Source organism: Halichoeres trimaculatus, unplaced genomic scaffold, assembly GCF_033239565.1.
Source record: "Halichoeres trimaculatus isolate MK-OKI-2021-1 unplaced genomic scaffold, fHalTri1.1 fHalTri1_scaffold_14, whole genome shotgun sequence".
Classification (NCBI taxonomy): Eukaryota; Metazoa; Chordata; class Actinopteri; order Labriformes; family Labridae; genus Halichoeres; species Halichoeres trimaculatus.
Genome location: NW_027437192.1, coordinates 19,118,170 through 19,145,012, shown reverse-complemented (window position 1 = coordinate 19,145,012; position 26,843 = coordinate 19,118,170). Strand labels below are relative to the sequence as shown.

General features: G+C 40.6%; 1 protein-coding gene across 3 annotated transcripts in view; it reads left to right on the top strand.

The window, feature by feature from the left end:
• Positions 1-26,843, top strand: part of LOC141802585 (CUB and sushi domain-containing protein 3-like) — a 448,333-nt gene that overhangs the window by 325,606 nt on the left and 95,884 nt on the right. For all 3 annotated transcript variants that reach the window (XM_074686127.1, XM_074686129.1, XM_074686128.1), the window contains exons 27-45: positions 505-707; positions 1,107-1,298; positions 1,650-1,788; positions 2,853-3,040; positions 4,064-4,182; positions 5,420-5,495; positions 5,614-5,730; positions 8,936-9,049; positions 9,140-9,235; positions 9,397-9,600; positions 9,871-9,995; positions 10,486-10,582; positions 12,743-12,847; positions 12,930-13,048; positions 13,628-13,697; positions 14,240-14,356; positions 15,965-16,174; positions 16,913-17,101; positions 18,213-18,390. In XM_074686127.1, coding sequence (XP_074542228.1) covers positions 505-707; positions 1,107-1,298; positions 1,650-1,788; positions 2,853-3,040; positions 4,064-4,182; positions 5,420-5,495; positions 5,614-5,730; positions 8,936-9,049; positions 9,140-9,235; positions 9,397-9,600; positions 9,871-9,995; positions 10,486-10,582; positions 12,743-12,847; positions 12,930-13,048; positions 13,628-13,697; positions 14,240-14,356; positions 15,965-16,174; positions 16,913-17,101; positions 18,213-18,390 — 2,658 coding nt within the window. The remainder of the gene's footprint in view (positions 1-504; positions 708-1,106; positions 1,299-1,649; positions 1,789-2,852; positions 3,041-4,063; positions 4,183-5,419; positions 5,496-5,613; positions 5,731-8,935; positions 9,050-9,139; positions 9,236-9,396; positions 9,601-9,870; positions 9,996-10,485; positions 10,583-12,742; positions 12,848-12,929; positions 13,049-13,627; positions 13,698-14,239; positions 14,357-15,964; positions 16,175-16,912; positions 17,102-18,212; positions 18,391-26,843) is intronic.

Here is a 26,843-nt window from a genome sequence, read left to right as displayed (position 1 = left end):
CTCTCCTGTAATCAGGTTTAAAACACTGATGAATTTTAGTGATTACAATTGCACATAAATTCCTAAGGCTAAGTCATGATGGTCAATTACCTATAAGTGTAAAAAAGATTCTCAGAGTCTGTGCCAATGGTTTAAGCTCTGATTTCAGTCCACTGACCTAGTAGAAAGCACCATGCATGACACATGTTGTCGTCTTAAATTATTATTTTTTTAAAGTGGGTACAAACATCAATTTTATAAAATAAGTTGGAAGTTGCTCAGAATTTTTTTCTGCACCCTACAAAGCTGCAAGGAATTGAATCTGAAATATTTATGTCAAACATGTTAATTTAGAAATTACTTCTCGAGATAGCATTGATTCACTTTACACAAAAACAAAATTCAATATTGATAAGATGCAGAAGAGGCTGCCTCTTGAGCTGACTTAAGATCATGTTTTTGAGCTTTGTTAAAGCAAAATGTTCACTCTGTTGGTAAACGTTTCCTCTCCCATCCAAACTTCAGTCTCCAGTTCTTGTCCTTCGACACGGAAGCCAGCCACGACATGCTGAAGGTTTGGGATGGACCACCTGAGAATGAAATGTCTCTGTCAGAGCTGAGCGGGTCCCTGCTGCCCGAGGGAATCCACTCCACACTGAACACTGTCACTGTTCAGTTTGAGACTGATTTTTACATCAGCAAGTCGGGTTTCGCCATCCAGTTCTCTAGTAAGTAGCCCAGAAAGACACACTGAGAAAAGGTTTGCTGTAAAGAACATGGCACAATAAAAATTGATATTTGACCCTTTAAAAAGCACAGAGAACACACTGTGCTCTTGTTTAGTGGATCTAGCCCAGAAAAAAAAAAAAAAACATTTAACATTATTGAGAATCTAAATTTGCATAATTGTCCTACTTAAAACCTTCACTTTAATAGTCGGAAATTCTTAACAGGTACTTCATGAATCTGAATAATAAACATTTATTTAATTAGCAATGATTTGATGCATTTCGTGCATTAGCTTAACAGCAACAAATATCCAGCGTGACCCAGATGCTTACAATGCTTCTCCTCTTCTCCCCCTTTCTCATTCCTCTCTCTGTGACCCTTTGTCTCTGTCTGTCTAGGCTCAGTAGCTACCGCCTGCAGGGACCCAGGCGTACCAATGAATGGCAGTCGTAGCGGAGATGGCCGTGAGCCGGGGGATTCAGTGTCCTTTCAGTGTGACCCAGGATACGAGCTCCAGGGGGACGACAAAATCACCTGTATACAAGTGGATAACAGATACTACTGGCAGCCAAGCCCGCCCGTCTGCATAGGTGAAAAGTCCAGCTTCTGTTTATCTATTTATTGGAAAACAGAAAAGTTGTATAACACTTACAGCCACTCTCACCAAGCATGCATTATCTCTCTTGTGGACCTGTCTGTGACTGTTGAAGAGGGGTGTTCTGTTTATAATAAAAGTATTTAATTCAGTTTTACTTCCCAGCATCCTGCTGCTGCTATTAAATGAAAATCTCATAAGATCGACTTAAGTCATAAAGATTATGTTGAAGTGAAATAATTTTTCCCATCCTGCATGGTTGAGCATAGAAAAATATTCCAGTTTGAAAGATACCTCAGGATTTAATCATTAATAATTCATAACTGTGATTGATTTTTTACCCAAGCTCCCTGTGGTGGAAACCTTACCGGCTCTAGTGGGTTTATATTGTCACCCAATTACCCACATCCCTACCCTCACTCCAAGGACTGTGATTGGCTCATCGCTGTTAACTCTGACTACGTGTTGTCACTGGCCTTCATCAGGTAAGCTGCTTTAGTATTCTGCAGGCCACATCTATTGACTTTCGTGTTATTAAGAGAACATTCGTTATCACATACAGTTGTGTGTTGTTGACAGAGAACATTTCTGGATTCTTAAATCTTGTTACTGTTGATCCTGGTTAATGCTCCTGATGAAATTGATGACAAATTTATATGTGGGAGGCCTAGATTTTAGTTTCAACCTTTTGGCATAAGAAAAAAAACTTGGCTGACTACCAGTCATTTGAATTTGTCTTGCACTGCAAAACCCGAAAACTAAGCAAGTTTTCATGACTTTTTAGACATAATATGAGCCAACAAGTCCAGAAGTCCTGAGTCAGAGTGTAAAAAATAAAATTTCCCCCAAGGGGATTAATATAGTAAATCTCTCTTAAGGTAATAAAAATGTTGTTTACTTTCTTGTACTTTAACATTATTCATATTTCAAGAAACCTAACAAGAAAACTTGCCATTTGTCATTTTTTTAAACTCTTTACAAGCAATTCAGGCATCATTTTTGCTTTTTATTAACTTGAAATAAGACATTTTCTTGGACTTGTCAGGTGACTATGGCTTATACTGAGACTAATGAAGCAATTTTGGTCAAAACTAAGACAAAACAACTTACTTTCATTTTTTTGCAGTGTGTTACACAGAGATTGGGACATTTATGATGTTTTTAAGCTGGTGGGTAAAAAAAATAAAACTCAATTTTACATGAAATGACTTGGAACAAACTAGGTTTCATTTAGTTTTTTTTTTTTTTTTTTTTTTTTTTTTTTTTTTTTTAATAACATACAGCTCACTTGTAACAGGAGGTTTTTTTGAGGTGTGCATTAGTTAAAATTTCAACAAACTTTTAAAGTTCCTTAGAATCTCTGAAATCTTCATTTTTCACAACACTTCCAGAAATGTTTTACTCATGCCTTTTTGTACTTCACCAAAAATAACACCTTAAATGCTTAGATATGGATTCTTAAAAATTGAGTATTGTTTTTTCTTTTCTTTTTATTCCCTTGTCTCTGTCTGCCTAATATCTATGTGTATTTTTCTTTATGCAACTCCAGCTTCAATATTGAGCCAAACTACGACTTCCTGTACATCTATGATGGCCCCGATAGCAACAGCCCTCTGATTGGTAGCTTCCAGGACAGCAAACTCCCCGAGCGGATTGAGAGCAGTTCAAACACGATGCATTTGGCATTCCGCAGTGATGGCTCTGTTTCTTACACCGGCTTTCACCTGGAATACAAAGGTAAAATACTGCAGACAACCCTTTCAGATGACAAACTGTTACATATTTATCATTGCCTTTTATTGTCAAAGAAAAACTTGAAGAGGCATCAGCATAAGCAGAGAATTTTCATCCCCTGAACTGTGAAGTTTGTTGAATCCTTTTACAAATAGGATTTAAAACAGCAGAGCCAAATTTCTCAGCATTGTGATAAATAAACTCAAATCCACTCTGAACACAATTTTCTTAGTTAAGGCAGCCACTTATCATTTGTTTTAACAGCTCCTCTATAAGTGTCAGCTGCTGAAAAATAACTGAAATATCCAATTCTAGTTGTAATTGCACCGGGGGATTCGCTCTGTTTTATTTGCTTTTTTATATGCGAGGCGACATGGGAAACTGTTCTTTCAGATTTGCAAACTTAATGTGCAAAAGTGTTTCAAAGTCTCCCGTGATGACAGATTGTCTCAGGAATGTTCAGAAATATTTAACTTTCACGCTGAACACGGAAGACTTCTGAATTATTCTGTAAAATCACATACAAAATGATTGTAATTAAGGCTCCCACACTGCTGACAGTGTGCATCAAGTTAATTGCGAGATGAAAAAGACTGATCACCCTCCCTATAAAGTCCCTGTTGAATAAGTGTCTGTTGGAATCAGAGAGGTGTCAAGGAGGTGAATTTTATTCACTGGAACAAAAGAATCAACCCTGGTTTCTCATGGACTCAGGAATTAAGTCTCTAAGTTGATGCATGGTGGCTGCTAATCTTTTTAGAGGGGGCCGAAGCCGTGATTAACAAGGTTCATGTACCATTCATAAGCTGGATGAGAAAGTCCTGGTTCTTCCTCCATCTCTGGCAAAGACAGCTAAGTCAAACAGACTGTTTTAAAGGCCAACGTAATGCCTGCCGTATTTGATTATAGTAAGGGACTTAGTTATTATTAATTTAAATCATTATTTATGTGGGCCTGTCACTGTTTCTTTGCCTCATCTTCTCTCTAACTTACTCATCTGTTTTATCTCTTTCTCTCCTTCTCCAGCCAAGCTGAGGGAATCCTGTTTCGACCCAGGTGTGGTTTTAAACGGGACCAGGTTGGGGTCAGATTATAAACTAGGATCTACTGTTACCTTCTACTGTGAAGCTGGATATGCACTGCAGGTAAAGCATTAACAGACTGAACAAACATATGAGTGGATGTTATTGATCAGTGGACAGATCGCTTGTTTAGTGATTAAACAGTTGCTCGTTTGAATCCTTCGCATGTTGGTCTGTTTTAAAGATCAGTGTGAGCTCGTTTTGTAGGATGATTAGGTTGGGGGAACTTGTTTCCATTGACTAATTAAAACCTAGGTAAATACGCAGGATACCTGATGGCTTGGTGTCATGATTGATGCATTGTTGCATGGACAGGGATGGATTCAATAAAGTGTTTGCTGCTGGTTGTTTGGTTTACATGGGCTACGTTTGTCATTGAATTGGGCATTCCTAACCGAGTGGGCTAGTGGTCTGATTTGTGGTTGCATGGTTTGTGAGCCATTGTTTTTCTAATTGGTGGGTCTGTTTGCCAACTGTTGTTTGATTGATTGGTTGGATAGTTTGCAAGTTGCCGGCTGGTTGATTGGTTGTTATGCTGCTTGATGTTTGGGCAATTGTTTTTTAAGTTGTTGGTTTGTTTGTTAATTGATAAGCTTTCAGTTTGTTGGCCAGTTGGCTGGTTAATTTTGAGGTTTGTGGGCTGTTGGTTAGTTGGTTAGTTGATTGATGGGCTGTTGGTTGGTGGATTCAGAAGCTTTTGTTTGCTTGGTTGTTTCTTTTTGTGGGATGGATAAATGGATGGATGGATGGATGGATGGATGGATGGTTGATGGATGGATGGATGGATGGATGGATGGATGGATGGATGGATGGATGGATGGATGGTTGATGGATGGATGGATGGATGGATGGATGGATGGTTGATGGATGGATGGATGGATGGATGGATGGATGGATGGATGGATGGATGGATGGATGGATGGATGGTTGATGGATGGATGGATGGATGGATGGATGGATGGATGGATGGGTGGATGGATGGATGGTTGTTTGATCGATGAGCTGTTGGTTTGTTTTTTGATTGGAGAGCTGTTGGTTGGATGTATGGATGGTTGTTTGGTTCATTGTTTGATTAGTGAGCTGTTAGTTTGGTGGTTGGTTGGCGAACTATTAGTTGGCCAGTTGACAGAGAGTTGTTGGTCGGATAGTGTTAGTAGATTGGCTGGTTGGTGTTGGTTGGTTGGTTGGTTGGTTGGTTTTTAGGTAGGTTGTTTAACTATGTGTTTGATTAGATCAATGTGTTCTACTTATAGTTTGATTGGCTGTTGGGTCCATTTTCTCACATTAAAATATTTTCCAGGGCTACTCCACGCTAACCTGCAGTATGGGAGATGATGGCAGACCTGGATGGAACAGAGCATTGCCCAGTTGTCAAGGTAAATACTGATTAAATGAAGGAATGCTCTGATAACTAAACCTACTTTTGCTCAATCTAGCCTCAAGTCCTTTGTTTAGTGTGACTATAAGCCAACCTTTTATCTATCCCCGCTTCAGCTCCTTGTGGAAGTCGTTCTACAGGATCAGAAGGGACTGTTTTGTCTCCAAACTTCCCGAGAAACTATACCTCGGGGCAGACATGTGTCTACTCTATATCTGTGCCCAGAGAGTTTGGTAAGTCCATCCACACTCACACAGGAAATATTACACACATGGACTCACCTTTGATAAGATCTTGAGCAAAGAAATATCCTCCAAGAACCTTGACAGGGTCGTACCTGTATCTGCATGAATGCATTCAGTGTGATAAGCTCTAAATATTAGATCAGCCAGTATTAAAGCAATTTATTCTTTATAGTCAAAAAGATTTCACATGCTTGAGTGCAACACTCTGGAGTGTTGGTGGAGAGACATTATTCAGGAATGAAAATTGTGATCATAATTTTCTCTGACATGGCTTCTCCCATTGTTTTTTCTCAGTGAAACAAAGTGACATTCAGACTTGTTTGATTTCAAGCGAAGAAGCCTCCTCAAGGACCCTTTAGGGGTTATAAACCACTGAAAAAAAACTACAAGGCATATTACACATGATCAAAAGACGCTCGCTGGCCATTTATTTGATTTCAGGTCAGGGTTTCATTATTGAAGTGACATTTAGAGCTGAGGCTGTTTTCATCTTTTCACATTTGAACAGTGGTCCTTAAGTCAGGCATAAATGACACATCATAGAGATATAAATAATGTAAAGGAATCTTTCACTTTAAATGAGGCTGTGCTTGAAATCAAGGGACATACGGGTTGTCTCCACACTTCCTCATGCAGATATAACACATCTAATACCTCCCTCCTTCCGTCTTCCTCACGCTCTCAGTCTTTTTTTCCAGTCCATTCTTGTCCTTTGAAATATTGGGGGTTGCCTCGACTAAAAAAAAGTCTGAAGACAAAGTCAACTTTCCAGTGTTTTCTGTTTTTTTCAGCGTCAGTTGTCATGCAAATTAAATAGTCGATATGCAAACTCAGAAGCTCTTCTTATTTCACACAACAGTTCCAAATGAACAGTTCAAACGTACATTTTCTTTTGTAAATCCAATCCCAACATCAAACAATTTAATTATTGGCTTAAACAACATTTACTAATCGGCGGATACGATGTCCAATTATGCCTTGTGGTTGTGAATAAATAGGAGCTTTCCCCTAGGCAGTTGACAGTTGATGTCTCATTATATTTGCATAGCAGCTTTTGGAGTGTCAGCTCAATGTAGAGCTTTATGACGGAGAGGAGTTCACATTTTGCTGGCCTACATATTAAAAAGACTCTCAGACAGTCTCTGCTATTTCCGGTTTATGAGGTTTATGCTGTGCCCAAACTTTTTCTGTTTATTAGAGATATTAGAGACGTTAGAATGAAGCTACCAGGCTTCCTGTGAAGTGGTTTGTGATGTTTCAGCAGTCATGCAAATGCTCCTTTAGTTTTAGCTCCAGGTGGGGGAAACCCTTGGCGTTTTCCCCTGTGGAGACACCATACCTCCTGTTTCATGGGGACATGGTTGAGGACAGCCACTCAGGCATCTCTCCGGGAGGCATGGCAGCCCCACAGGGATTGATGTCCAGGTTTTGTCCATCTGACGTATCAGAGCTGTGGAAGCCTTTCAGATGAAGTGACAGATTTCAATTATTTCATAACAAGCCCAGCAGACTGGTTTAAACTTTGCCTGACTTGTGACGACCCTGGCTGATTGAACAGATCCAAGAGGCGTATGTGACTGTAGCACGGGGGGATTTCACCACCAACAAGCCATGTGGTTAACACAGCGAGGGGCAGCACTTCTAAGAATATTTACCTCTTTGTGTACTCACTTGTTTGACTTGCTTGTGTGCTTGTATATGTATGAAACCCAGAAGTGTGTGTGTGCTTCTCTCTGTGTGTGAAAGCTTAATGAATGTGGGTGTTGAAGTTGGTGCATGTGTGTCTTCCTGCCTGGAATCTGAGCTGTGTTGAGGCAGTGTCAGCTGTGAACTCCTCCACCTGCTCTGCGGTATGTCGATACCGCGGAGAGGAGTGATGGAAACCATAATCACTCTGATTTCCTTGAAATCCATACACAGTGGGAGCTTTTAAGTATTTCTGCTGACAGGCAGAATCTTGTCATTCTTTATGACCGCTCAACAGCATGCCCTTAAACACATCCTCCTGTAGAACGATGACACGGCTAGAATATAAGAGGTTTGATCCATCAATCCTCTGACGCTCTTTCTTGATAATAATCTTATTCCCTTTCATACCTGTGGACACAAGTGGAGATCTAACGTTTTTTTTCTGTTTAATATTTTTTTTTTTGCGTTACTCTAACATGTAGTGAAGTTTAGCTTGAAAACAGACAGGTTGTGGTTTGTGTCTGGGCCATGTTTTATCAAAATTCAGATCATGCTCCAGCAGAACTCCACAGAGAGAGACGGCCTTGTACAAAGTGACCAGTGACCTTCTTTAGCTGAATATCCTTGGCTCAGATTTAATCCTTTACACCTCAGCCTTCTGGGCCAGAAAGAGAGTGGGGAGAATTGTGCGTGTGTGTGCGTGTGTGTGTGTTTGTGTGTGTAGTCTTGGAGCCCACTCAACCCAGGCTGAAATAAATTTAATTTATCCTAAAGGACGTTTTGTCCATGCGCTGCAAACAAATTTTCCTTTTAACAAGTACAGATTTGTAGCTTACGGCAACTTATGATTTATTTGAAGCTACAGTGATCAACAAAGACAGAGAGAATTGTGCTAGTTTGAGCAAATACAGTACCCCAGTCCTCTAGGGGGGCAGTTAATGCTACCTGCCACTACAGCTGCTCTGTAAAAATCATGGAGCAGCAGAGGAACCTCGAGCTATTTTATGGCAGGCATGGGTCTAATTCCTGGACACAGTCACCATCATTTCACTCTCCTAATGTACTGAAAAAGTATAAACCATGTTATTTGGGAAACTTGTCTGGCAGTTTACTACTTCTATTTGTACCACTGTGGAGAAAACACAGAAAAACATGCCCTAATGGGATGTTTTGACAAAAGTGAGTAAGATTTGTTTGCACCGGTATTTCCCACTAAATGATAACATTAAACCAATCTGTGTGAGTCAAAGTGAACAAAGGGATAAGAATGAAGAGATTATGTTTTGATTGCAACTTTCCTGGTATGTAATTCTGTCTTCAGTTTCCTTCAAATAGAAGTTGACACTGCACCTTAATATAATTTAACTCAGGTTTAAGAAGATAATTTTACCCAAGAAGGTCAGGAAGGAACACCAGCTTGGAATAATAATTTGCTGCCATTCAGGGTTTTGTTAATTCATCTTCTTTCTTTCACTAACCTTCCCTTTTTTTTTTGTATCCCCAGTTCTCTTCGGTCAGTTCGTGTTGTTCCAGACATCTCTAAATGATGTGGTGGAAATCTACGATGGACCCACTCAACAAAACACGCTGCTGTCTTCTCTGTCTGGTTCTCACTCTGGTAGGGATGTATGCATGGAGGGTTTTGATGTATAGAAAGGTGGATGGATTGAGCACATCAGTCTGATCTCGTTTTTCTTTGTGTTTTTAGGCGAGTCTCTCCCTTTAAGTTCAGGAAATCAGATCACAGTAAAGTTTACCACAGTTGGACCAGAAACTGCAAAGGGATTTCACTTTGTCTACCAAGGTGAGCCCACCACAAATAACCACAACTATGTGACATCAAATAAAGAAAAATAGATTTTATGACTGTCTTGATACCCAAATTGATACCCAGTAATGTATGTAAATCAGGTGTCTCTGTAAATAAAACTCTTATCAGTTTTGTAATTTCTTTATTTTTGACAGCTGTGCCGAGGACAAGTTCCACTCAGTGCAGTTCAGTCCCTGAACCCCGCTTTGGAAAGCGTCTCGGGAATGACTTTGCAGTTGGCTCCTTGGTGCAGTTTGAGTGCAACCCTGGCTATGTCCTGCACGGATCCACTTCCATACGCTGTGAGAGCGTGCCAGACAATCTGGCTCAATGGAACGACACCCTGCCTACGTGTGTCGGTAAGTATTGCACTGCAGTAGAATCTTACAATGTAATCTATGAACCATGCAACTGATTCTCTTTTAAGGAAAAGAGTCAAAGTCAAAAGCAGATAGAATCTAAATGTGCTCTTACTGCCCAAGCTGTGCCTCAGGCTTTAGGTGATTTGGTCTCCTCTGCTGGGTGAGAGATGCCTCACCAGACCTTCTCCTCCCTGTTTCTTTTCCACAAAGTGTTTTTTTAACCTCAGCATTCATCTCATTCCTCTCATGCACTGTCTCCTCTCTCAGTTCCCTGCGGGGGAGTGCTGACCCTTCGTCGCGGGACCATCCTGTCGCCCGGGTATCCAGAGCCCTATGACAACAACCAGAATTGTGTGTGGAAGGTCTCTGTGCCAGAAGGAGCAGGAATACAGGTAGTATCTGTCACATGCTGGCATTCCTGGCTGACCTACGTATCATTGGCTTAAAAGCTGAGCAGGCAGGATGTCAGGGAAGATAAGATATTATTAGAAGGGTGAATGGATGAACGGTTTGTGAGAGACGGACCATTCAGAGATAGCTAGATAGGATCTTATCGTGAGAGATCATGCCTGATTGCATGTAAGCTAAACCGCTCTCACGGACAAATACAAAGGCAAAGATGCCTCTGACACAAAACGGAATCTGTTACAAATATTAGACAGGCACATCACCATATTTATATCCTTTTTTGGTGATAAATGACTTATTTTATCTCATTTTTGTGTTCTTTGACCATTTGATCATTTCCACAAGTACCTTCCTCCTTTTATTTGTCTTTATCCACTGGATTAGAACAATTAAAATAAATGAAATAATTGCAAAAACAGCTCACACAAACACATCCCCTCTTCCTTTTTTTTTTTTTTTTGTCTTTCCCTGCAGATACAAGTCGTAAGTTTTGCAACGGAGCATAACTGGGACTCCCTGGATTTTTATGACGGTGCCGACAACCACGCACCAAGACTGGGCAGCTACTCTGGTGAGCAATTGTTTCTTTATATTTTTGTGATGATTTTCTAAGGCTACATGTATTTATTATCAAGTGTCGGAGTCACTGTAAGCAGAAAAACCACATTACAGATTAGAGAAATTTATCAAAGCATGGGCTAACATTGTAGTGGTATTTTCGTTTTTTGGCAGCTGGACAAAACAACTCTGAGGATACTAGAAGGTCACATTTGAGTAGTTGTTTTGGGGATAAATCAAGCACTTAAGTCTTCCTATCAGACTTTACTCCTGTTTTGTCTACGGAGCAAAATAAAGGCAAAGTGTGCTGTCTTCAGACTTGATCACAGCAAACACAGCTCGACAGTTTAATGCATAAAGCTGGAGAAACATTGCATACTGTCATGGTGTGTTGAGGCAGACAAGATGCTGGCCCTGTGAGTCTCTGCTAAAGTGTAGTTAGAGGTGGGGACTGACTCCCCTCTGGGCGTCCCAGTAGGAGCTGTGTAACACACACTCACACCTGTTTGTTGACCCACGATTCCTTGACAGCCTTTTCTTTTTTTTTTAATTTTGGTTGCGCAGCTAGTTGATGCTGATACACTTCAATTCTCTGCTAGGAATCAATTTTTTCTAAGCAGTCCATAAAGTGATGCATCATGCACATCATGCACATTAATACCAAGATAATATGATTATTCACATTTCTTAATTCTTCCAAAATGTACTTCATGGTGTAACTACCAAAAGGAATAGCAAAAAAATTTGAACTTGTGCCAAAACTGCACATGTGATATTAACCACTGTAAACCAGAAAAGAAGCCATTAAAGCTATCACTCTGTTTATTTGCTCTGCATGATTATTATGCTGTGCTGTGCTGTGTCAGTGATAAATCTCAGGAGTAGCACACATGCTGAGATAATATGGTACCAACCATTTCAGCATTTTATAATTCAGTAATGTCTGAAAGCCAACAGAAAAAAACAAAACAAATAAAATGCTAACACGTTTCTTTCTTTTTTTTTTTTTGGCACTGAATGACATATTTGTTTTCATGCTTTAATGTTGGGGGACAAAAAAAAAAAAAAACAGAAGTCTTTGCCTCAGCCTCCACCAACAAGAAATACACTCGGTCAAGCCTAAGCATTTCTCTGATTCATCCACTTCTGTAATTCCAGAAACCTGCTTTATGGAAAAAAAGTCAGCTGGTTATCTGCTTGTTGTGTTGAATAATTTATGATCATGCTCGACATCTTTATGACAAAATGGATAGCGCTGTGTTAACCGTTAGGTGTATGATCATCAACATGGTACTTCTGTTCCCGTTTAAACAGTTATTAATAAATAAATACAAGCAGGGAGGTAATGAAACTTTCTTCAGGTTAATTATGTCTATTAATTAGCACCGCCATACATCATAAACTGCTATGGTTAAATCCATGCAATTACTAATTCATTATAATTCATCATGTATTATTAAGAAGGAATCATTTCTTACTTTTATGATAATGAATGAGGTTTTCCGTGGAATGTGAAAAGACCAGCAGGGAGGCATCAGACTGTTCAGAAATGTGCTAATTAATTCCCTTCACAACAGGCAACCAATAACATCCGCTGGCCCAATTCACTGTTGATCCAGAGGAATGCCTTTGTATCTTTGATAAGCTCTGACTGCATCTGAACCAAAACACATAAATCAAAACGAGGCTCTGCTTTCAGTTCACCATCTTCTGCAGAAATAGGAAAACTCCACAAGTGGCAAATATCAGAGAAGAGAATCCTCCGTTTTATCTTTAAACAAGCCGTGACAGTGACAGTCAGTGTAGGGAAACAGGAGTGGGTTAATGTTCCTTTGCATTAAGGTGCGTCATCCTTTATGTTATTGTAAAAGGCTCTGACAGGGTTGCACTGTCGTGATACGCCTGCTTTGCCTGTCCTGCCAGTCCAAGTTAAGTAGGTCAAGTCAACATTTTAAAAGAGACTTCAAATAAAACAGATGTCTCATATAAAAGTAATTCCTCTTTTCTATCCTTCGAGAACACATCAGTAAAAAAGAAGTGAAATTACAGGTTTGGGAGACCTTTGTTGTTCCCTTTGCTGTCAGATTACTCAGATCACTGCTTTCAAGACTTGGTTAAAAAATAAAGAAATAAGATTGCTGTTTTCTGTTGCTCTATTCCTATTTGCATTCAGGCACCACCATCCCTCCTCTGCTGAATAGCACGTCAAACAACCTCTATCTCAGCTTCAGCTCAGATATCAGTGTCTCTGCTGCTGGTTTTCACCTGGAATATACAGGTAACATACTCTCCTCTTTATAGCTTCATTTTATTTCATTTACAAACTGATGATTTCAACCTCACTTATCATCTCTTCTCAGCTATTGGCCTTGAGTCCTGTCCAGAGCCTCAGACTCCAAGCTATGGAATCAGACAAGGAGACAGGTTTATGGTTGGAGACGTTGTGCAGTTTTCATGTGAACAAGGATACTCTCTTCAGGTAGAAAAAAAACAACCCAATGTGTATTCACTAATAACCTCTATGATGAAAGCTCAAATATACTGCAGAAATGTGTGTGGGAGTAATTTCAGACTCACAGACCAAACAAATTCACCACTACTTACAGTTTTTTAATGAAATTTGTTGCCAGATGCTTTGTATAAAATTAATAAAGGCTCCTCTGCCTCACTGAATATGCTACCTTTGACTTTTTATCTCCTGCCTCCACAAATCAAAAACTTTTTAAACTGTGGAGAAAGCAACGCCCTGCTCCTGGGTGGTCTCTCCCCTTTTAACTAAACATACCACTCGAGTATGGTTTGCACAACTCATGAATTATTGATGTCTCTGATGTTGTCTGCTGAATTTTCTCTAAAAGAGCCTTGGATTTTCATACTTAATACAGCAATTTTGATTATTACAGCTCTACAGCATTAATGCAAATGCCTACAGTTGTTTTACCAGAGCTTGCATGTTATTGAACAGGAAATAAAACATCTTATTTGAACAAAATGAGATAATGCTGTGTTTAAAACTGTAAAATGATGATATTTTATTGTTGCTTTTTTGCATTTGTAGGGTAATGCTCATATTACCTGCATGCCCGGGCCTGTTAGACGATGGAACTACCCTGTGCCGCTATGTCTTGGTAGGTTTTCTCCTGCAGTGCACACACAGAGGCAATCCAGCCAGAATAAACTGATATACATTCAGCGCTTTAGTGCTGTAGAAATGATGCAACCCGTCTTCTCTGCCTACCCAGTCTCACTGGAAAATAAGCCGTTTGATCAATTTACTCCTCTGTGATGAGCTGATTATTTAGTATGCTGTGCAGAATATGATTAAGCTTTTACACTGATGTAAAGCTCAGTCAGACTCTGTCATAAACATGCAGCCTGTGCCAAATCATCAGCATGCGCTGAGGCAAACTAAAAGGGAAACAAGCCCTGGACACACATCTCCATGTACAATGGTAATTTATTCAAGAAGGACATTTATTAAAGATTCAGAATATTAATGTTGTATTCAAAGTGATGCAAAATGTCAGGATGGAGATATTCAAGAGTCCGGCTAGAAGCAGTGTCTAAAAAAAAAAAAAAAAGAAAAAAAAAAAAGGAGAGCTGAGTGTCTGCTTTCAACACAGTAACCCCTGTGTCCCTTTTTGCACTCCTACTGTGTTTGTGTCTTCAGCCCAGTGTGGTGGGTCCATGACAGATGTAAGTGGAGTGATTCTCAGTCCTGGTTACCCCGGCAACTACCCCAGTGGATTAGACTGCACATGGACAGTCAACTTACCTGTCGGCTTTGGTAAGACCCACTGTCAACTTTCAAAATGGCTCAGGAACTGTGTGTGTGTGTGTGTGTGTGTGTGTGTGTGTGTGTGTGTGTGTGTGTGTGTGTGTGTGTGTGTGTGTGTGTGTGTCTTTGTTTCTTTATACCTCTTCCCTCTCTTCATCTCTTTGTGTTATTAGGGTCCTCGGCCTGAGCCAGGGCACCTTCTAGCAGGAGCTAGAAGGTGCCCTCGGCCGAAGGCCGAGGGCACTATTGTTTTCCGTCCGTTTCTTTTTTCTTATTATTCCGCCCCGTCAACGAATGCTAATTTGACCCCCTAAACATGCTCAAAAACTCACCAAAATTGGCACGCACATCAGGATCGCGGAAAAATTCGAGAAAATACCAAACATGACCCCCTACATCCCATAATAAGCTCAACAGCGCCACCTAGGCACACGCTAAGGGCCCTAGCTCGGGCTAGGAATGTCGTAGAGAGATGAAACCAACACCAAAACGCTCGTGTCATCGAGACGCAAAAATCATACGCTGCTACACTGGACCTATCTCCAACAGGAAGCCGGCTATTTGCCTCACAAAATTAAAAAAAATTTTTTTTAACCCTTTCTGCAAAAATTAAACCCACTGAAACAAAAAATGGTACATGCTTGAAAATACCATCACATGACAGGTTAGACCCTGCTCTCCAAAAGTTGTTCAGGAAGTTGTTGTTTCGGGCCCGGTTTTCGAATGGCGAGCCCTCAAAGCCGCCGACCGCTTTTGGCCGATTCAGGATTTCTCCATGTTAGCAGATGAGGAGAACCGATTTCAGGTCAAAACACACATTCTACTAGTGTCGCATTTGGGCCTCTAGACAAAAAACTAAAAGTCATAGAGCTTTAATAATTACATGGTTGGATTCCTGACAAAATCCCCTACAATAACATGCTATTTTTACACAGATTAAGCCAACATTGTGGCCTACAGGACAAGTAGTTTGGCCATGTCTCTAAAATAAAAAAATCCATTTTCAGCTTTCTTCCATCTGTTTTGTGACGCATTTGGGCTTCTAGAGAAAAAAGTATAACTCGTACAGCTTTAAAAATGCCGAAAATGGATTCCTCACAAGCTCTACTATTAAATATGATATTTTTGACACAGATTGGGGTAAAATTGTGGACTCTGTGAGGATTTCTTTACATTAGATGGCTGATCAACTCTCAGTCTCCACTCTGTTTGGGGTTCTGTCACGCTAATTAGAGTTCCAAGAATGCAGCAGGTGATGTCATTCAGCACAGCAGAGGATACGTTGCCATGGTATCAACTGACTCCCAGACATCCCATAATATTCTCTCAGAGCCATTAGGCTCACTTTCACCCTATGCACACCAAAACAGCCCTAACTGGGGCTAGGAATGTCGTAGAGAGATGAAACCAACGCCGAAATGTTCGTCTTATTTTGATGGACACATTGGAGGGAAAACCGGCAGGAGCCCGAGGACCCGTCTAACGCTGCTTGCAGCTTTAATTTATAGATTGATTTTTCCAATTACTCATTCCCTGACTCACCCTTTCACTGAACTAGCATTGTCCACCAGGCTCGCTGGTTTCAGTCAAAGTCACAAACTGCATATGTTGTCTCAGGTATCCATCTCCAGTTTCTTAACTTCTCGACTGAAGCCATCCACGACTACTTAGAGATCCGCAGTGGAACGCTGGAGACGGGCACGGTCATTGACCGATTCAGTGGCCCGGTCATCCCCAAGCCTCTTTTCAGCACCACCCACCAGACCAGCTTCTTCTTTCACAGTGATTATTCACAAAACAAACCCGGGTTCCACACCACATATCAAGGTAAACGTTAGTTTGAAATGTTTGTCAAACACTGTTTTTACAGGGATCATATCCCAAGTAAAAACAACATGAGCAGATGTCTGTCTCTGCTTTTACTGAAAACAGCAACTGTTGCCTGTTTGGAAACTTGTCTAGCAGATTTAAACAACTGTGTGTTTCTTTATTTTTTTCATTTTGGGAGCAACAGACAAAGAAAAAAAATGTGTGGAAAAAGTATGAAAAAGGAACACAAAAGGTTTCATGAACCCCTGATCCAAAGATAGAAGTCTCTAGTTTCTGATAAATGTCCATAATGAGTCTGAAATACATGTTATCTGGCATTTAAAATGTTTTTCAGCTGTTTCACATTCATTAAAAGGAAGCTATGTTTGTAACAATTATCCTTTGTGCAAATGACAGAGGCTGATGAATAATAGTTTTTAATTTGTGGCTGCTGAAGTATAACAAGCAGGACTAATTGAGCTCCTCATGTTTTTAATTCTCAGTCACGTGTCCTCCTGAAGTCATGTGAACCCTTGACTCCTTTAGCTTTGGCTGTAAAATTCAGTGTGACAAAGAGGTTTAAATGGCAGACAGTGTGATTAATAACAGCAGGAACAAAAGATCAAGTTTGTTTCTTAATACCATTGTCAAAGTTTGTGACATCAGCGATTATCAAGAGGAATTCTCTCCGACTTCCTCCATATTCAGACTTCACCTCTCTAAACTAAGTCCTCCTCTGGGTTATCCTGTCTCTAGCCTATCAGCTCCAGAGTTGCCCGGACCCTCGGCCTTTTCGAAATGGCATCGTGATTGGCACTGATTTCAGCGTGGGGATGACTGTGTCGTTTGAATGTCTGCCTGGTTATTCTCTAATTGGAGACGCTTCGCTCACATGTTTACATGGAATCAGCAGGAACTGGAACCACCCACTTCCACGATGTGAAGGTAACTCATATGGTCTCCCTGATCCTCGAATGGCTGTGACTGCTTGACTATGTAGAGATTTTGGTTTAGTAGCAGAGATTCCCTTTGGATACAATATGACATACAATTGATGAGAACTTTATTATGAAGGGAGTGCAAACTGTGTGTAACTGGCTTTGTGTTTGTTTTGCCTGCTAATATTCTGCGCCTCAGTTTCTTATGTTCTGTGGGCGTGCTACATGAGATTTTCATGTACCCAGATCACAACATTAAACAAACATTTATCTTTCAAACTATTCCCACAAAATCCACTGGTTTTGCAGATCATGATTTTCCCTTGGCTAACTGAGAAACACCCACACTTGTAAATGCTTTTAATAGCACTGCAACACTTCTAACATCACGGTTGTGAATGTTGGCAGTTGTGTTAAATAACTGTAAAATGATTACATTTTATTCCTTCCTATCCTGCTCTCAAAATGCAGGAGCTCTTTATTCCTTTTTATTTCTTCCAGAGTATAACCCTTTGGTATTAATTGTTGCACCAAGAGTAAAATAGAAGAAATATATATATATAAAGCAATTACAAGCATATGCAACTGGTGACTCAACACAAAAATGAAAAACACTCTGCTGTAAAATGAACTAATGGGGGAACCATAATTAAAATGGAAAGAAGGAGTATGAAATAAAACTGGAGGAAATAAGAGAGGTGTCAGGGAGGTTGTTATTGTGCATTTTCAGCCGTGAAATTATCATTATTAAACGATATTATTGCAACTTTATGACAAGTAGCTGCTCAGTAATCTAATTATTCTGTAGCCAGGCTTCTCCTGCAGAAAACTCACTCAAGGATCCTTAATTTAGAGGATAAATGTAAACACACAGCTTTATGGTGAGCTCAGCTGTTGCTTTATTACAGCCATGAACACGAACACATACAACCTCCAGAAGGATGCATGTTTTACAACTCTACACTAAAACTGCAAAGGCAATTATTTAAATTATTAAGGTGTGACCCAGCAGTTATTACATGGGTGACAGATGTCATGAAGACAGTCATTAAATCTTCTCAGAGGTAAGACTAATTGCTGGTAATTAAGGGTAATTCTGTTATTTTTCTCTATCACAGCTCTCTGCGGCGGCAACATCACATCATTAAATGGAACCATTTACTCTCCTGGTCACCCCGAGGAGTACCCCAACTTCCAGGACTGTGTGTGGAGCGTTCGAGTGCCCCCAGGACACGGCATTTACATCAACTTCACTGTGCTGAGCACGGAGCCCATATACGACTATATAACTGTTTGGTAGGTGTTTTTTATTAATGTTATACATCTCTGTCTTAATTATAATGGCCCTCCTGATCCTTATTTTGCACTGTTCCATCAAGATTGTTGAAGAGAAAAGTCCTTTTTTCTTCCATTTCAGCCTAATAGTGTTTGAGCTGCACCACATAACCAGCGAATTTAAGCCACACTTACACATTTCCTCCCTTAAACAGGATGTCATGCTCTTTAACATCTTTTCACTCTTGCCCACTAATTAGCTAAATTCCTGCAAGGGTTACTATGACTACAGACATCTCTCCATGAATTTAAAGTTGCTCTGACATAGTTTCCTTCTTGTCACGTTTTACTTGTCTCCCTTTTACCCAGAAGCCTCTCTCTCTGTCTTTCTCTGCGTCTCTCTAGCTTCCTCTCTCCACCGTGCCTCTGTTCCTCGCTCTATCTCATATTCTCAGTCTGTGTGTTATATATAATCCATCTGTCTTGCCCCTCCTGCCTAGCCTTGACTCCTCTCTTCAGGATTCCTCGGCAGAGCAGCCATCGGCAACAGCAGACGTTTTGTCAATGCAGGTGTTCAGATAGCACTCAGACACCATGTTATATATTCTTCTGCGGGTACATGGCAGAAGAATGGCAGCCCAAACATAAATAAACGGTACTTTTTTTTTTTTCTTTGGGTGACTATGTTGCTGCTTCTTTTGTGTTGGTGAAGCCTGTTGTCTATAAATTGACAGCAGGGTGCTGCATCAACAGTTTCGTGACATCACCTGGCACATGGACGTAGCAGACGAGGGAAACACAACAGCAGAAAAAAAAACTGTTAAGACTTCTACTTTTTAAGCATTCTTAGTTTATAGCATGTTTTCACACCTGCTTAAATGTTTACACAGTACTGTATATTTCTCACTTAAGCACAACCAAAAGCACTACGGTTTGTTTGTTTTTCTTAATGTAGGAACTGCCAGTGCTTTTCATTTAAAGTTTGAGTTGTTTTCTTTGCTTGAGTCCATGTTCACATGTAGCCAAGTATCTAGGAAACCACTTATATTTTTAAACATTTAGGTCTTTCCTCCACGTGGAACTGCAGTTTTACGTCACTGAAAATGATGTTTTCTGAAATTCAGGCCAAAGTGAAGATTTTGGGAAACTCCAGTTTCATGGTTTTGTGTGGAAACGTTGAATGACGGGGGTTCATTCTGATTGGATCGCACAGTTTTCACATCTGAAAATCACTGCCGAATACGGCTTTGGCATGCTTGCAGCCGCACTTACCGGCGGATTTGCCCAGTGCATGTGGAAGAAAGTATTTTTAAATATTTGATATTAATTTTTGAAAATACCCGGCTATATGTGTACAAGGCCTAAGAAACTACAATGCCCTGCCTTTCATACATGTACCAGAACACAAACAAGTATCGAACACTAGCAATACAAATTAATTACTTTATTAGTCTCCCTTTCATACATAGTAATAGAAGAGATGAAACAATGCAAGCTAAAAAAAGAGATGTTGTTTTGGACAAACATCTTTCCATCTTTCCCCAAAACTCTGCTCCCTTCTGGGAAAACTTTCCTAATATAGATATAAAGATAAGGGTAAAAGTTCCCGTCTGAATTTACTCACTGATGTTTCCAGACCTACTCCTCAAGTCTTAAGACATTGTTATTAGCAGTGAAACTAGATGTTTAAATGTGTAAATACAGTTCTTGTCTGTTAAATATGGAGCTGGGAGTACCAGCTGCAGCTGAACAAAAAGTGAAATACATTTTTGGACTGTGTCCTCAGTACCCTGTTTATGTTATTAATCCACAAATCCTTGTAACTAGTTAATCCTACAGTCTAGTCAATAAATGAAATATCTGTTAATAGCTTAAACCATTCATAACAACCACTGATTATGTTTTCAGAAGCCTTTTTTTTTCTAATCAACAAACCAAAACCCAAAATAATTACAGCCAGAAAAGCCAAAAAAAAGAATTCTCAATTTGACAAAGAAGAATTTGGAATAATCACCCTTTTCTGTTTGCCCAAATAATCAGTCAATAACACTGCAAAAAATTATTTTCAATCAATTAATAAATTATTTTCCTCTTCAAATGTTATAAGATACACACACTCTTGACATTTTACGCCTGCTCCCCCTTGACTCCACATAACAGTGTGTTCAGAGCTGCAAATGCTAACAAGAGCTATAGCTTGTTTCAGCCTGTTATGACGGATAGTGTGTAGTTTTCTGTAGAATCAAGCTAAGATGTGTAGTTGTAAGCAAGCTTGCAACTTCTACTCTGTGACCCACCTCCCCCAAACAAAACAGCTAAACTCTGCAGAGCAATGTGCCATCCACTCTCTGCAGATTTGTGAATTCTACGAATTGGTCTCACAGCATGTTGCTGACCCTGCCATCAGTAGAAACAAGCGAACGAAGAGAAAAAATGCTGAACTGACACAAAGCAAAGATAGCAGGGAAAACAAAAAGCAAACACACACACACAAACAAAAACGCACAAACACACTGAGTCACACAGCTGCAAAGTTAGTTTCCTGTAGAGAGCACAGTGTCAGTGGCAGAGGTGTGATATTCACAGCAGTCTTCTCAGTCCAAATCCAGCCAACCTGACAGTCAGTTAGTCCACTAATTGGTCTCATATGGAGAGGCTTAGTGCAGGATCTCAGCCTAAAAATTATCATATATGTCACAGATGTTACCTTGTGTTGTGCTAACCCCCGTGCATGGAGCAGAAGCATGTGGTGTGGAGGTGGCTCCAGCCTCCGTATGAGCTCTGTTTGTGCTCTGCTCATTTAGCCTCCCTCTTTCTCTCTGGAGTCTTTTTGTGCTTGTGGATTACTGTCATTACAACAATTCTGATTAAATGGAAATAACAGGGTGTGGTGCAGATTTATAATAATGCAGTGATTTTTTTACATTTTTAGGGCCTGAGCCCTGGGAACCAGGGGCGTAAGCCCTATTGAAATCCTTGCGATTATTAGGGCCCGAGCCCCGGGAACCGGGGGCGAAAGCCCTATTGAAACCCTAGCGATTATTATTAGGGCCCGAGCCCCGGGAACCGGGGGCGAAAGCCCTCTTGAAACCCTTGCGATTATTAGGGCCTGAGCCCTGGGAACCAGGGGCGTAAGCCCTATTGAAACCCTTGCGATTATTAGGGCCTGAGCCCTGGGAACCAGGGGCGTAAGCCCTATTGAAATCCTTGCGATTATTATTTATGTTTCTTTCTGCCGCATTAACCACAAATTGCGCGCTGACGCTTGGCGAAAACGCGAACAGACGTGTACCCAAAAATTACATGCCCCAAAAAATTTATGAATCTGCAACTTGCACAAAAATGAACGCTCCATAGCGCCCCCTAGTGGCTTAAAACTGCAGCCCCTAGGCCGACATTGACCTAGAGCCCTGAAATTTTGCACACAGCACAAGCATGCCCACACGTACAAAAAAGTCTCTTATGAGTTGCGTGATTTCTGAACACGAACTTCGCTATTTGCACCTAAACTTCGAAATTTAGCGATTTTGGCCTACGTATTTGAACGAACTTGTCCTAGGGTTTTTGACTTATCAACTCCAAACTTGGCATATGTATACAATCCACAGTGAAGATTAAAAGTTATTAAAAGATTGTTTTTATCTTGATGGGCGTGGCTACGACGTGGGCTCAAAGTTCGGCATTTCCTCAACTTTCTCCGATATACACCAAAACGGACACACATGTTCAGTTTTGCGTCCCGGACACAGCCATGTAATTATATCCTCAAGAAAGTACAGCGCCCCCTACTGGCAAAGGCCTGAAATTGGAAAAATTACATGTATAGGGTACGTATTTGAACGAACTAGTCCTAGGTTTTTTCTCAGATCAACTCCAAACTTGGCCTGTGTGAACAACACATGTTAAAGACAAAAAGTTATTAAAAGATTGTTTTCATATTTTTGGGCGTGGTCACAAATGACCGTCAAAGTTGGCCATTTTTCCACTTTTTGAAAATCTTAATAATTCCCCTGTACAATGTTTGATCAGGACAAAAATTCACACACACGTTCACTGTCTGATCCTGATTCCATTTCTATCATTAGTTGCCTTAACATTAATGCTCCATAGCGCCACCAAGGGGCTGAAAATTTTGGCTTCCCGACTACTTTGAGCTACAGGCCTAAAATTTGGTACCCATAACAATCATGCCAAGACCTACAAAAAATTGTATTATGACCATAGTCAATTCCGAACAGGAAGTTCGAAATTTGGACATAAACCTCGGATTTTTACGATTTTTAGCCTCAGACTAAATGGAACAATTCCTTGGTTTTTCATCCGATCAATGCCAAACTTGGCCTGTGTGAACAACACATATTAAAGATAAAAATGTATTAAAACATTGTTATAATATTTGTGGGCGTGGCCACAAATGACCGTCAAAGTTGGCCATTTTGCAACTTTTTGAAAATCTTAATAGCTCTCCTGTACAATGTTGGAACAGGACAACAATTCACACACATGTTCACTGTCACAGCCTGATTGTATTTCTATTATTATTTAAATTAAAGTTAATGCTCCATAGCGCCACCAAGGGGCTCTAAATTTTTGTCCCCCTGGCCGCATTGAGCTACAGGCCTGAAATTTGGTGGGTATAAAAATCATGCCAATGCCTACAAAAAACTCTATTATGACCATGGTGAATTCAAAACAGGAAGTCCGCTATTTGGCCATTAACATCGGATTTTGACAATTTTTAGCCTCAGATGAAATGGAACAATTCCTTGGTTTTTCATCAGATCAACTCCAAACTTGGCATGTTTATACTACACTCACTGACATTGATATGTTCCAAACGGAATTTTGCTACGTGAATGGTCGTGGCCACAAATGAGGATCAAAGTTGACGATTTTAACTGTTTCATTAAAACCTTAATGGTTATCTAGTACAGTGTTGGATCAGGGCCAAAATGCACACAGAGGTTCAGTGTCAAAGCCTCAGTGCATTTCTATCACTGGATGCACTAACATTTATGCTCCATAGTGCCACCAGGGGGCTCATATCTGCAGCATGTCCAGCTACTTTAAGCTATGGGCATCATAAGTTTTGGGCTCAACTCTCATGCCTAGACCTATGGCTTCTGGCTGAGCCAGATTTTGTTGCTCATGCGGCAGTTGGGACATGCAGGCAATGTTATGGAAACACTGTGGAGACATTCTGCTGTCTGCAACAGCGTTTGCAGAACCTGTTTGACAGTGAATCATAAATGCTGTGGGTTAACATTTTTTTGTTAGAGGGCTGCATACCCCTCCATGTGCTCACCAGAGGGACACTGACTGCCATTCAGTACCAGGTTTGATCCTCATACACACATGCACACAGAGGCTCTGTGTCACAGCTTCAGTGCATTTCCATCACTGGTTGCACTTACATTAGTGCTACATAGCACTTCATAAAGTTGTTTCTTTATTTAAACATAAATTCTAGCCTCCATTCCTTTACAACAAAATGATCTGTGACCCTGTTGTAGCATCCTGGTGTTTTTTCCAGGAGTTTTACCACTGTTCTCTCAATTACCAGCACAGCTAGACTGCATAAACACCCTTACCCCATTGTGTTGCAGGTGTAAGACTTTGAACAGGGCAAACTCCTCTCAACACATGCAGGCTGTCAGTGTTACTGACATGGCTGAAGCTCCGCAGCTATAGCTGTATCTGCTTCTTGGTGAAATCAGAAAAAATCTTTATACACAACGCTTGTTCTTTATAAAACAGGTAAACTCACTGGACATCAATGAAGCCTCTAGATCACTCCACAGCATCTGAATGTACCACTCACAAGATGCTCCGTTGGAACGTGCCTAAACCTATGGCTCTAGGCTGAGCCACATTTTGCAGCTAATGTGGCGGTGGCTGAGCCACAATTCGCTGCTCATGCGGCAGCTGGGACATGCTCCTATTGGCAGGCATTGGGCAAGCACATGTGGCGGCTGCGACACGCTCCGACTGGCGCACACAGGGCGAAGGCCCGTTCAACGCTGCTCGCAGCTTTAATTATTTATGTTTCTTTCTGCCGCATTAACCACAAATTGCGCGCAGACGCTTGGCGAAAACGCGAACAGACGTGTACCCAAAAATTACATGCCCCAAAAAATTTATGAATTTGCAACTTGCACAAAAATGAACGCTCCATAGCGCCCCCTAGTGGCTTAAAACTGCAGCCCCTAGGCCGACATTGAGCTACAGCCCTGAAATTTTGCACACAGCACAAGCATGCCCACACGTACAAAAAAGTCTCTTATGAGTTGCGTGATTTCTGAACACGAACTTCGCTATTTGCACCTAAACTTCGAAATTTAGCGATTTTGGCCTACGTATTTGAACGAACTTGTCCTAGGGTTTTTGACTAATCAACTCCAAACTTGGCATGTGTATACAATCCACAGTGAAGATTAAAAGTTATTAAAAGATTGTTTCTATCTTGATGGGCGTGGCTACGACGTGGGCTCAAAGTTCGGCATTTCCTCAACTTTTTCCGATATACACCAAAACGTACACACATGTTTAGTGTTGCGTCCCGGACACAGCCATGTAATTATTTCCTCAAAAAAGTACAGCGCCCCCTACTGGCAAAGGCCTGAAATTGGAAAAATTACATGTATAGGGTACGTATTTGAACGAACTTGTCCTAGGTTTTTTCTCAGATCAACTCCAAACTTGGCCTGTGTGAACAACACATGTTGAAGAGTAAAAGTTATTAAAAGATTGTTTTCATATTTTTGGGCGTGGTCACAAATGACCGTCAAATTTGGCCATTTTTCCACTTTTGGAAAATCTTAATAATTCCCCTGTACAATGTTTGATCAGGACAACAATTCACACACGTGTTCACTGTCTGATCCTGATTCAATTTCTATCATTAGTTGCCTTAACATTAATGCTCCATAGCGCCACCAAGGGGCTGAAAATTTTGGCTTCCCGACTACTTTGAGCTACAGGCCTGAAATTTGGTACGCATAACAATCATGCCAAGACCTTCAAAAAATTGTATTATGGCCATAGTCAATTCCGAACAGGAAGTTCGAAATTTGGCCAAAAACATCGGATTTTGACGATTTTTAGCCTCAGACTAAATGGAACAATTCATTGGTTTTTCATCCGATCAATGCCAAACTTGGCCTGTGTGAACAACACATATAAAAGATAAAAATGTATTAAAACATTGTTGTAATATTTGTGGGCGTGGCCACAAATGACCGTCAAAGTTGGCCATTTTGCAACTTTTTGAAAATCTTAATAGCTCTCCTGTTCAATGTTGGAACAGGACAAAAATTCACATACATGTTCACTGTCACAGCCTGATTGTATTTCTATCATTATTTAAATTAAAGAAAATGCTCCATAGCGCCACCAAGGGGCTCAAAATTTTTGTCCCCCCGGCCACATTGAGCTACAGGCCTGAAATTTGGTGGGTATAACATTCATGCCAACGCCTACAAAAAACTCTATAATGACCATAGTGAATTCCAAACAGGAAGTCCGCTATTTGGCCATAAACATCGGATTTTGACAATTTTTAGCCTCAGAGGAAATGGAGCAATTCCTTGGTTTTTCATCAGATCAACTCCAAACTTGGCATGTGTATACTACACTCACTGACATTGATATGTTCCAAAGGGATTTTTGCTACGTGAATGGGCGTGGCCACAAATGAGGGTCAAAGTTGACCATTTTAACTGTTTCATTAAAACCTTAATGGTTCTCTAGTACAGTGTTGGATCAGGGCCAAAATGCACACAGAGGTTCAGTGTCAAAGCCTCAGTGCATTTCTATCACTGGTTACACTAACATTAATGCTCCATAGCGCCACCCAGGGGCTCATATCTGCAGCCTGTCCAGCTACTTTAAGCTATGGGCATCATAAGTTTTGGGCTCAACTCTCATGCCTACACCTATGGCTTTTGGCTGAGCCACATTTTGTTGCTCATGCGGCAGTTGGGACATGCAGGCAATGTTATGGAAACACTGTGGAGACATTCTGCTGTCTGCAACATCGTTTGCAGAACCTGTTTGACAGTGAATCATAAATGCTGTGGGTTAACATTTTTTTTGTTAGAGGGCTGCATACCCCTCCATGTGCTCACCAGAGGGACACTGACTGCCATTCAGTACCAAGATTTGATCCTCATACACCTTGTGAGCCCATGCACACAGAGGCTCTGTGTCACAGCTTCAGTGCATTTCCATCACTGGTTGCTCTTACATTAGTGCTAGATAGTGCTTCATAAAATTGTTTCTTTATTTAAACATAAATTCTACCCTCCATTCCTTTACAAGAAAATGATCGGTGACCCTGTTGTACCAACCTGGTGTTATTTCCAGGAGTTTTACCACTGTTCTCTCAATTACCAGAACAGCTATACTGCATAAACACCCTTACCCCATTGTGTTGCAGGTGTAAGACTTTAAACAGGGCAAACTCCTCTCAACAC